The sequence below is a fragment of the Poromitra crassiceps genome (assembly GCF_964638095.1).
Source record: "Poromitra crassiceps genome assembly, chromosome: 16".
NCBI lineage: Eukaryota > Metazoa > Chordata > Actinopteri > Beryciformes > Melamphaidae > Poromitra > Poromitra crassiceps.
Genome location: NC_139645.1, coordinates 3,950,919 through 3,963,748, shown reverse-complemented (window position 1 = coordinate 3,963,748; position 12,830 = coordinate 3,950,919). Strand labels below are relative to the sequence as shown.

At 41.1% G+C, this 12,830-nt stretch overlaps 1 protein-coding gene across 1 annotated transcript; it reads left to right on the top strand.

The window, feature by feature from the left end:
• Positions 1–230: 230 nt before the first annotated feature.
• LOC310791188 (uncharacterized protein) lies at positions 231–9,944 on the top strand (the record flags this gene model as incomplete). Its single annotated transcript, XM_083652873.1, has 6 exons — positions 231–303; positions 441–533; positions 854–1,470; positions 8,719–9,289; positions 9,456–9,571; positions 9,921–9,944. The coding sequence occupies 6 exons, from the start codon at positions 231–233 to the stop codon at positions 9,942–9,944; spliced, it is 1,494 nt and encodes a 497-aa protein (XP_083508999.1).
• Positions 9,945–12,830: the final 2,886 nt, after the last annotated feature.

The following is a 12,830-nucleotide window of genomic DNA, read 5'->3' as shown; positions in this document are numbered from 1 at the left end:
TGAGGAGGTCAGCGACCTCTCCGACACAAAATGGTTACAAGCAGAAGGTCCTACCGGATCTCCATTACAGGGCGGATTCGAAACTCTGGACGCAGGAAACTTTTTCCCTGTCCTATGTGGTTTAAATGCTGACAGAGTTCAGTCTTAAAGAGAAAAACAACAGATCCAGAAGTCAGAAGCAGAGAGATGCAGGAATGGCGAGGTCTGTCCGACAAGATGAACTTGCAATAATGGAGCTCAACGAGGATCATCTGAGGAGGCCTAATTCTGTTGAGGGACATCAGCAGACAACCCAGAAACATGGTGAGGAACATATGGAAAGAGAAGTGAAAGATTTCAGATTTCCTTGATACATTTTCTTGACACTGAAACGTTTAATGTATTTGAGCAGCCTAAGTGAAAAATGTATTGTGAGCTGATTTTCCACGTTTGTTCTGCAGAGGGAAAAGTGTTCAGGTTGGTCTGGGTGAGCTTTGGGCTGCTGTGTCTTACTACACAAGTCGCTCTCAACGTCTCTGTGCACCTCATCGTGCGTAAGTGTCATTCTATTCTCATTTCATGTCACACTGTGCATGCTGGAGCTAAGCTATCAGAAACATCTCACCTCACTGTGTTGAGTCACTCTAGGTGAGAACTCAAACTCCCATGATGTTGTTTGACCTTGATAAATGTATACTGAAGACCATTCAAAAATTAAAAATAAATATAAAAATGATTTGCCCTTATGTCCCCACCACTGTTCAACACAAAGTGACGACTTTGCCTTATGCTTGTTTACTGGCAAGAGCAACGGATATCTCAGTTCCTCAAACATTGTAGGAGCAACACGGTTTTCTCTGTAAATTGCTTTCAGATAATTCAGATGTGCAGAAGCTTGAGCTGATGACGGTGGAGAGAGACCAGCTAAAGGCCAGTAACTACAACCTGACTAAAGAGAGAGACCAGTTACAGACCAGTAACAACAACCTGACTAAAGAGAGAGACCTGTACCAGACCAGTACGAACATTCTGACTGAAGAGAGAGACCAGTTACAGACCCGTTACAACAGCTTGACTAAAGAGAGAGACCAGTTACAGACCAGTTACAACAACCTGACTAAAGAGAGAGACCTGTTACAGACCCGTTACAACAGCTTGACACAACAGAGAGACCAGTTGCAGACCACTTACAACCGCGTGACTAAAGAGAGAGACCAGTTACAGACCAGTAAGAACATGCTGACTCAAGTGAGAGACCAGTTACAGACCCGTTACAACAGCGTGACTAAAGAGAGAGACCAGTTACAGACCAGTAACAACATGCTCACTAAAGAGAGAGACCAGTTACAGACCAGTAACAACATGCTGACTCAAGTGAGAGACCAGTTACAGACCCGTTACAACAGCTTGACTAAAGAGAGAGACCAGTTACAGACCAGTAAGAACATGCTGACTGAAGTGAGAGACCAGTTACAGACCCGTTACAACAGCGTGACTAAAGAGAGAGACCAGTTACAGACCAGTAACAACATGCTGAGAGAGCGTTTCTGTACCCAGGGTGAGTAACTCTGTTCACCAGAATGAAGCTGCGTTCACACCGACCTATTAAAGTTTTTCGCTGGCATCGAGTTTACATACGAAGTCAATGCAAACGAGCGATTGAGCGTATATTCACCTGGGAGAAAAATCGCTGGGTGTCCGAGCGACAGAGACAGAGCGATAGGGAGAAAATACGCTCGTCGCCCCAGATGAAATATCCCAACTCGAGCCAAATTACGCTGGCATCAGTCGCTCGCTGTTCAACGCTGATTGGCTGCCGTGTGAGAGCGAGTCAAGGATCACACTGGCTTGGAACAAACCGCTGGTTTATTGTGTGGCAACAAACCGCATTGACAGCTGATTGACAGGCTGACAGCTGACATGAAGTGAAGACTGTACTACCGGTATAGAGCTTGCGTTAGGAGCAAGCCTGATAGGCTTAGCTTGTAAACAACTACAGTGGCTTGTAGTGGACAAACATCATGACATTGCGTAACGTTATAGCCCCCAGATGTCCGTCAATTATTGTGCCTGTTGATGAGCGATTTAAACAGAGCGACAAGAGCGATTCCAAAGAGTTGACTCGAGCGACAGAGAGAAAAATAAATATCTCGGTGTGAACACAGTTTAAGTAACATATCATTAAATGAAGGCAGTTCACATAGTTTGTGTGTGACTGCTTCACATGTTGTGTTGTATTGATTTGTTGATACAGAAATATTTCCTCTTTGCTGGATTGAATTTAACTCTCACTGGTACTACGTCTCCAATGAGGAGAAAACCTGGGAAGACAGCAGACAGTACTGTCTGATGAGAGGAGCTGATCTGGTGATCGTCAACAGCAGAGAGGAACAGGTGTGTGTGTGTGTGTGTGTGTGTGTGTGTGTGTGTGTGTGTGTGTGTGTGACTTTATAAACCTCACCCTCCTTCAGTTCTTGCTATCATCACTTGAACCCTCTAAATACTTCTCCACAAACAGCAATTCCTGGTTGGCCTAAACAAGACGGTGTTTATTGGTCTGACAGACAGAGTGACAGAAGGGACCTGGAGATGGGTGGATGGATCACCTCTGACCACAGCGTAAGATCTCATCACATTTCTTCTGACTAATTGGTGTGAGACTTCCTGAGTTACTGTAGCTATGGGCCATGTCTTCACCACAGGGTTTGACTGCTTGTCCTCCTGTGTTTCAGCTACTGGGGATACGGGCAGCCTGATGATGGTGACCTGCACAGAGACAAACACCCTGATTTGATAGAGGACTGTGCTGAACTATACAATGGTTTTTCTACCCCTTTGAACAAATGGAATGACATGGACTGTGACTCGAAGCGCAGCTGGATCTGTGAGAAGGTGGTGTGACACTTCCTCAATAATGCAGCTTTGTAAAAGCTTTTGTTAAAGATTGACCTAAATGTCTTGGAGCCAAAGCGGTGCAAGAGTGTTATAGTAGATTTTACAGGAGTGTCAAACTAGGATCAGTTGCCATGACCACATAGCAAACTCCTCATAACACTGAGTTTTTTTTTAAATACATATATATCGTTTTTTCCCCAAAGTTTTACAGAACAATAAACAAACAAGACAAACAAGCTCAGACACAGGAAAAGAAAAAAAATACATCTTTGACATTTAGTATTGTAACGTGGTGCTACCAGCCCCATAAGGTGCTTATGTGCTCGTACAAGATATTATGCATGGGATCCTACGAAAGGGCTCCATGGAAAACCATCCAGGTAAGCCCTCTATCACCCGTAACCTCAGTCACTAGTCATTCTTCACTTGGTCAAAGTAAGCCAAAAAGGGGTCCCAGATATTTGAGAACCTTCCAAGCAAGTTGGCCCTCAGGGACCTCAGCCTCTCCATCTGTATACCAGAGATCATGTCCATCAGCCACACCTGAAAAGAAGGTGAAGAGGACTTCCATTCCTTTCAAATTAGTCTTTTAGCCACAGTGTCAGAGATTGCTGCACGGCTGTAGGGAAGTTCAGAGAGGACTCCGGTAACACTGAGGGTTAACTTCAGCCAGCAGCAGCCTGACTATCAGAGTTCATCCTAACCAGTTCACACTCGTAACATTATAAAATATCATTTTCAATCTCTAGGCCATGGAAACATTAACATATTTACATTCACCCATGATCCATATTTACACTGGGGACATGTCCCCATCACTTTTTTATGACCGCTTTTGTCCCCATCAATTTTTAAAAGCATAATTTGTTCAAAATACAATGTTCTCATACAATGTTCTCAAAATACAAAAAGAAATACAAAAAATTGCTTGCACCAATATGTTAACAAACAAATGAGAATGCTTTGAGGGTTTATTTGCACAATAAGAAAACAGACATTGTAATGTAAATAGAAGAAACATTAATGTTCAAAAAAGTAATGTTATTCCTTCAGTTGTTTTACTTTGTCATATTTTAGGGCAGTGATATTGGATATTGGTTGGGCTGACTCACATGCACTGCTGCTTTCTACATTGTTTGATTGACATGCTGTTGCAGCTGTGGATGTGATGTTTATGACTGTACTTGTGTGGTCGACGTTGTTATGCGTTTTATGCAGAGTATTTTATAGTCTAATCTGTAGTAGCCTAGGCCAGAGGTTCTCAAATGTTTTTCAGCCAAGGAGCCCTTACAAGATAGAAAATATACCGGGCACCCCCTCATTCGGATTTGTGATTTTGGGCTAAGCTTAATTGTTTCCACGGTAACGTGCTTGACTTTTAAATTGATAGGTTTGCTAGATTAGAATGTAATCCATGAACCATTTTAGATTGAAAGCATACAATATTTTCATTGAACTATGAAGCTTTTGCAACAAAAAAAAGCATTTTCCTGAAAACTTTTCAAAGTGGCAAAGTGCCACGGACCCCCATTTGAGAACCACTGGCCTAGGCTATGCCCTTTTGATATGCCATTATGCAATCTTTTCCCCTGGCTGTAATTATCTACTACCGATCTCCATATTACACTGTCTAAAATCACTATGAAGGGAGGAGTTATAGTCTTATCCGAAATAAATGAAGCCTGTTGATTGCCTTCTGCTTTCACTGCACAGCCAGAGGTGGCAGTGTTTCATGTCACACTGTGCATACATGTTCAAAGGATAAGCGCATGGAGAGCTGTCTGTAGGGCTGGGTATTGGCAAGGACCTCACGATACCATACGTATCACGATACATGGGTCGCGATACGATTGTATCACGATACATTGCGATACATTGCAATACTCTAGACAATTTACTCAAAATTAAATAATAGAGCTAAAAATACAACACAATGTGTACCACCCAGGTAGTGTAATAATATGTACATCACTTTATACTGGTAACTTAGTAGACAAATTGAGTCAAAACTACTGAGTGTTGAGTGTGTTACTGAAGGCACTGACATAAAAAGTATTCTTATTGTGTCACTGACCACACGGCTGTGCAAATACATCGATATGGGAAATATCGATACAGTATCGATTAGGGGTGGGAATCACCAGATGCAGAGACCTGGCATGGCATGGCCTGCAAAAAAATAAAATAATAATAATAATAATAATAATAATAATATCGATACTTGGCGTCGAAATATCGATACAGTATCAGGAAATAAAATATCGCGATATATTGCCGTATCGATTATATTGCCCCGCCCTAGCTGTGTGAATGCAGAATTGGAGACTATAAGTAAATGGCTCTCAGATAATAGGTTCTCTCTCCACTTAGGTAAGACAGAGTCTATTCACTTTGGGACCAAGGTAAAAATTGAGTAGATCACATGGCTTTGATGTCAAGGTTGGAGACACGGTAGTATCAACCAAAAACTGTGTTAGTTATTGATTATGGAAAATGTTAATCACATTAGCCTTTTTTATTTACATATTCAATCGTTTAATGCACTCCGATACATTTTCATTTCAGTTACACATATTAATAGGCTACTAGTACTAGGCTGCTTGAATGGTGTGTATGTGTCTATGCCTAGTAATAGTATTAATACTTTTCATAAATCAAAATAGACGATGATGATGATGATGATGATGATGACGATGATGATGATGAAATAAATGAATCCCACATGTTTCAAAAACTGTCCAAATCAAAAACAGCACAAAGCTGACATTCACTGGCACGGCTTTTAATTTCACAGTCTATTTTGTTGGCAATAAATCATAGCAAACCACAGATAGCTAGCTGACCATGCTAATGTTTGTCTTAGCTTAGATTTGTTGCTCATTCTGTCTTTTATTCTTTTACTCTTGAGTTTTTGCATTTTAATCATTGTGTGTCATGTAATGTATATTTTGTCTTGGACCCTAGGAGGACTAGCTGTCGTCTAGGCGGCAGCTAATGGGGATCCTTTTAATAACAAATAAATAAACAGGCTACCATTAAAGTGATATTTCAGTTTTGTTCTCTTGAGTGACACTATTGGCGATGAGTGGTAATTGCAGGTGAGATGCAAACTGTTATTATGTGACATTACTCAGTTTGTTCGGCCATAGTAACTACCTGTAATGCGAGCAGAGACCGTAAAAAAGTAGCTTGTTATCCTACTTCACACAACAGTTGTCGGGAACCTACAGTAACCTACAGTCTGTTGTGTTAGCTCCGCCCACCCTGTGAACCTACAGTAACCTGCAGAGTGAGTCTATTGTGTTAGCTCCGCCCACCCTGTGTCACCACAGTAACCTACAGAGTGAGTCTATTGTGTTAGCTCCACCCACCCTGTGAACCTACAGTAACCTACAGAGTGAGTCTATTGTGTTAGCTCCGCCCACCCTGTGAACCTACAGTAACCTACAGAGTGAGTCTATTGTGTTAGCTCCGCCCACCCCATGTCACCACAGACACCAAGTTCATAAATGCTGCAATACTGAAAATGCAAAGGCTTCCAATGGGCCATAGGCTCAATCACCATTGTGTTAAGTCACTTAACTGGATTCATTCAGGATCTGCTCTGCAGTGGATTCTTTCTGAAGCTTCTCTTGGTACAGCTCCTGTAGGCTACTGTTGTGTTGGTGCAAAAACCAAGGAGGAGTCTACACTCTTATGTGAATGAGGCGGTGATAACTAAACAGCTAAATAGCTAAAAGACTGAAAGTTGTGGCCAGAGGACGGCCAGTCCAAAATCCCAGCTGGGAAAATACATGTATGGGTGAGCAAAGTGACTGAGAAACACCCTCTCCTCCCACAACTGCTGAGGTACCCTTGAGCAAGGCACACCTTCAGTTGCAGACAGTGGAGCTGGAACTGGCCAACAGTGAGCAGTGACAGAAAACTGGCTGTACTGGGCAGCTTCCAGGTGTAAATGTTTGTAACTAGGAATATGATATGAAGGGCTGAATAAGTGCATGCATTGTAAAGAAGGTAAGTAAAGGTACATGAAGGACACAAAGATTCATAGGACCAGATATATAGTTAGTGGTTCATTGGAGTTTAATATTGATAATTCATGCTGACATTTTGTGACTTGATTTGATGATCGGTGATGATGCTCCACACTGGCAAGACAACTTAAGGATCATTTCATGTGAATGAGTAAACAGCAGAAAAGCTACAATACTGCACAGCTGCAGTGTTCAATGGTTATAAGGAAAATGAAATTATAAGATTATTACTAGCAATCTCGCACCATCAATTCCTAGGGTGGACACTATGGAGATGATGCGCCATGGCTGTAGTTATGGAAATCGCGCATGCCTCGAGCAATTCATAGCCTCTGGTGCTTATAGCCTACTCAAGGTCATTAGCCTCTGGTGCTTATAGCCTACTCAAGGTCATTAGCCTCTGGGGCTCTGGCTACAGCTGCGGTGTGTGGAGCATTTTTGCAGATGAATTTCAATCCGTGGATGGTGATTCCCAAGGGGGAAACGGAGGTGCTTGCCAACACAGGTATCCAGTTGGTGAGCAGGATTTGGGCAGGTGGGACCTTCATCACACCTTGACGGGTAACCCTGAGACAACAATGCATGTTACCAACTACGAGTCCGAGGCGATTTATCCAACGACCAAGGATCCTCTGCTAACCAACGGTCAGGAAGTCCCCTCGAGGAAGTGGAACAAAGTGTGAGTTATGAGCAGTGGATGGTCTATAGGGATTCTTCTACGAGGAGGTCAGCGACCTCTCTGCCACAAAATGGTTACAAGCAGAACGTCCTACCGGATCTCCATTACAGGGCGGATTCAAAACTCTGGACGCAGGAAACTTTTTCCCTGTCCTATGTGGTTTAAATGCTGACAGAGTTCAGTATTAAAGAGAAAAACTACAGATCCAGAAGTTGACGGGAATTTGCGAAGCATAGAATATGGAACATGGAGATCATGCTAAGGAGTGGTCAACATCTTATCTCAGGAAGCAGAGGCTCCCTACAGACCATCAGGGTGGACCTCTGTAAACTTCCTGAGTAATTTTTCGACATGTAAATTATCCACAACAAAGTCAGAAGCAGAGGGATGCAGGAATGGCGAGGTCTCTCGGACAAGATGAACTTGAAATAATGGAGCTCAACGAGGATCATCTGAGGAGGCCTAATTCTGTTGAGGGACATCAGCAGGCCACCCAGAAACATGGTGAGGAACATATGGAAAGAGAAATTAAAGATTTTATATTTCCTTGATACATTTTCTTGACACTGAAACGTTTAATGTACTTGAGCAGCCTAAGTGAAAAATGTATTGTGAGCTGATTTTCCACGTTTGTTCTGCAGAGGGAAAAGTGTTCAGGCTGGTCTGGGTGAGCTTTGGGCTGCTGTGTCTTACCACACAAGTCACTCTCAACGTCTCTGTGCACCTCATCGTGCGTAAGTGTCATTCTATTCTCATTTCCTCATAAGTTTCATTTATGGGAAGAAATCTGAAAGAGATGTGAGTTTCATGTCACACTGTGCATGCTGGTGCTAAGCTATCAGAAACATCTCACCTCACTGTGTTGAGTCACTCTAGGTGAGAACTCAAACTCCCATGATGTTGTTTGACCTTGATAAATGTATGCTGAAGACCATTAAAAAAATAAAAATAAATATAAAAATGATTTGCCCTTATGTCCCCACCACTGTTCAACACAAAGTGATGACTTTGCCTTATCCTTGTTTACTGGCAAGAGCAACGGATATCTCAGTTCCTCAAACATTGTAGGAGCAACACGGTTTTCTCTGAAAATTGCTTTCAGATCATTCAGATATGCAGAAGCTTGAGCTGATGATGGTGGAGAGAGACCAGCTAAAGGCCAGTAACAACAACCTGACTAAAGAGAGAGGCCAGTTACAGACAAGTTACAACATTCTGACTGAAGAGAGAGACCAGTTACAGACCAGTAACAACAACCTGACTAAAGAGAGAGACCAGTTACAGACAAGTTACAACATGCTCACTAAACAGAGAGACCAGCTAAAGGCCAGTAACAACAACCTGACTAAAGAGAGAGACCAGTTACAGACAAGTTACAACATGCTCACTAAACAGAGAGACCAGCTAAAGGCCAGTAACAACAACCTGACTAAAGAGAGAGACCAGTTACAGACGAGTTACAACAGCATGACTAAACAGAGAGACCAGTTACAGACCCGTTACAACAACTTGACCAAACAGAGAGATGAGATACAGACCAGTAACACCATGCTCACTAAAGAGAGAGACCAGCTAAAGGCCAGTAACTACAACCTGACTAAAGAGAGAGACCAGCTAAAGGCCAGTAACAACAACCTGACTAAACCGAGAGACCAGTTACAGACCAGTAACAACACGCTGAGAGAGCGTTCCTGTACCCAGGGTGAGTAGCTGTTGTTCACCAGAATAAGTAACATCATATCATTATGTATCATATCATATCATGTTGTGTGTGAGTGCTTCACATGTTGTGTTGTATCATTATGTATCATATCATATCATTTTGTGTGTGAGTGCTTCACATGTTGTGTTGTATTGACTTGTTGCAGAAGAAATATTTCCTCTTTGCTGGATTGAATTTAACTCTCACTGGTACTACGTCTCCAATGAGAAGAAGACCTGGGAAGACGGCAGACAGGACTGTCTGGAGAGAGGAGCTGATCTGGTGATCGTCAACAGCAGAGAGGAGCAGGTGTGTGTGTGTGTGTGTGTGTGTGTGTGTGTTTGACTTAATAAACCTCACCCTCCTTCAGTTCTTGCTATCATCACTTGAACCCTCTAAATACTTCTCCACAAACAGCAATTCCTGGTTGGCCTAAACAAGACGGTGTTTATTGGTCTGACAGACAGAGTGACAGAAGGGACCTGGAGATGGGTGGATGGATCACCTCTGACCACAGCGTAAGTTCTCATCACATTTCTTCTGACTAATTGGTGTGAGACTTCCTGAGTTACTGTAGCTATGGGCCATGTCTTCACCACAGGGTTTGACTGCTTGTCCTCCTGTGTTTCAGCTACTGGGCACGGGGGCAGCCTGATGATGGTGACCTCCACAGAGCCTATTACCCTGATGATGATGAGGACTGTGCTGAACTATACAATGGTTTTTCTACCCCTTTGAACAAATGGAGCGACATTGACTGTAACTCGAAGCTCAGCTGGATCTGTGAGAAGGTGGTGTGACAGTTCCTCAATAATGCAGCTTTGTAAAAGCTTTTGTTAAAGATTTACCTAAATGTCTTGGAGCCAAAGTGGTGCATGAGTGTTCTAGTAGATTTTACAGGTGTGCCAAAACTGGGATCAGTTGCCATGATGACCACATAGTAGGGGTGTCACGATACACTCAGTTCACGATACGATACGTATCACGATACTGGGTTCACGATAACGATACGATACGATACGATTTTAACAATATTTTTTTAAACTTGAATAATGACAATATATGACTGGAAAAGTAGTATTTTATTTGAAATGCACAAATACAAAACATGCTGTTGTGGGAAATTGTTATTACAATAACAACTAGAAAAAACATGAGATTGGAGATAAGGCTTATCTTGAAATAGAATGAGTTACACCGTCACTTAGATTTACTTTGAACTAAAAGGTTTCTCAGCAGTATAAATTCTCATTATGCATCTTCAGTTTTTCTTCAAACTCAAACAACAAGACTTTTCTTAGTCTATTTTTTATGCATCTTCAGTTTTTCCTGTCAAGTAAACAGTTTTGCCAGAAACTCAATTGAATGGTTTCTCTCCTGTATAACTTCTCATGTGTCTCTTCAGAGACTTGTTCAACTGAACTACTTTCCACACATTGAACTTCAACGAACAAAGACGTTTCTTTGTCTATTTTTGAAGAAAAAAAAAAAAAAAAAAAAAAAAATTCACGATATGAGATTTCATCTCAACGATACATATCGTGACGTTTTACTATCGCGAAATTTCGTGGGACGATATATTGTGACACCCCTACCACATAGCCAATAGTTAATAATAATAATAATAATAATTCATTTATTTTATAAAGCGCTTTTCAATGACCCAAAGATGCTGACACAGTATGAGTACATAGAAAACAAGGCAACAGCTACAGGTAACAATTAACACATGGATGAGGGATATATGGAAACAGAGGGGAGGGGGGGAGTGTGTGGGAGGGACAGGGGACAGACAGAAGAGAGGGAGGTGGGGAAAAGGGGAGGAGGTGAGGTAGGAAGAGGTGGTTAAGGGTAGGGGAGGTTGTAAGCTTGGGACAACAGGTAGGTTTTGAGTCAGGATTTAAAAGTGGGGAGTGAAGGTGAGTCTCTGATAGGCTGCGGGAGGGAATTCCAGAGTCGGGGTGCAGCTCTCGAGAATGCTCGATCTCCAAAGCTTTTCAGTTGAATTATATTACTTAACATTTTTATAGCAAAATAGTGAAATACGCTTTTTTTTTGGCACAAACATTGTCCCAATACAGCCATGCTGAATATGCGCGTGTAAGTAAACAATTGTAAAACACATTAATTTTAATACAAATCTAGTAATTACACTTCAATCAATACTGAAATATCGATGGTGGTGGATGAGTTCCCCACTCACCCACCCCGATATGTAAAGAGCGTTGGGTGCCTTGAAAAGCGTTATATAAATCCAACCAAGACCATAATGAATATCTTTATCTTGAAGTAATGATCAGTAGCTTTCACCAAGGCCTTTAAAATTTAAGTCTATGTACATATCAAAATGTTTTTTTTTTTTATTCAAAACTTTTAATTAACTTTTTAAATAAACCTCTATAGACGTAAGAGACTACTTTTGATTCTAAACTACTTCTTTTTTCTTTTACTAGTTGATAGAGAAAATTAACATCACATTAGCCTTTATTTGGACAATCACTAGTTATTAATATATTCATATACATTGCGTCAAGACTGATGTAATCTGATGTGTGTCCTATAAGTATCTTTGACTTTCTGCTCAATGTATGTAAGCCTGTGTATCCATCCGTGAATATACAAGAGTGCATCTCTTGGCCAAGATCTATGTTAAATACATCATATCAGACGACTTCTTCTGACTCCTGGCTCCATCATTTCATTTCAACTGGTTTCCTTCAAGTGGGTCATTTCATTTCAACTGGTTTCCTTCAAGTGGGTCACTGTTTACCTTTTGGCTGTGGAATTTCATTCTCTAACACTAGTACAATACAAGTTTGTTTTTTTGTTTTTATAATACATTTTTGTATGAGTCTCAGGACACATGACTTATTGATGTGTCCAGGCTGGGACACATTCAAAGGGCTGTAAAACTCCTCATAACACTGAGGGGTGACTTCCTAACATCCTATATATATATATATGTATATCCTAAGTGCCCTTCTGGGACATGTATTAAACTGATTGATTGATTGATTGATTGATTGATAACCAGTTCACACTTGTAACATTATAAAATAACATTTTCAATCTCTAGGCCATGGGAATATTAACACATTTACATTCACTCATGAGTCATATTTACACTGGGGACATGTCCCCACCACTTTTTTTTAATGGCCACTTAAATGTCCCCATACATTTTTAAAAGCATAATTTGTTAAAGAATACAAAAAAAGAAATACAAAAAATAGGTTCCACCAATATGGTATGTTAACAAACGAGAATGCTTTGAGGGTTTATTTGCACAATAAGAAAAAAGACAATGCAAAATAAATAGAATAGACGATGCTTTTTTGATTCCGTTTGAATTGTGCCACGGGGTACACATGTTACATTTTGTCAATTTAAAAGATAACTATGCATGTCAAGAAAGTGACAGTTTGTCCTGAAACTGAAACGTAAGGTTTAGTTTTGTGAATCTACTACATCTCATCGATTCCATGCAGGCCCGGTTTTACAGGGGTGCAAAAGCATGCATTGCACCCTTATTTTAACTGTC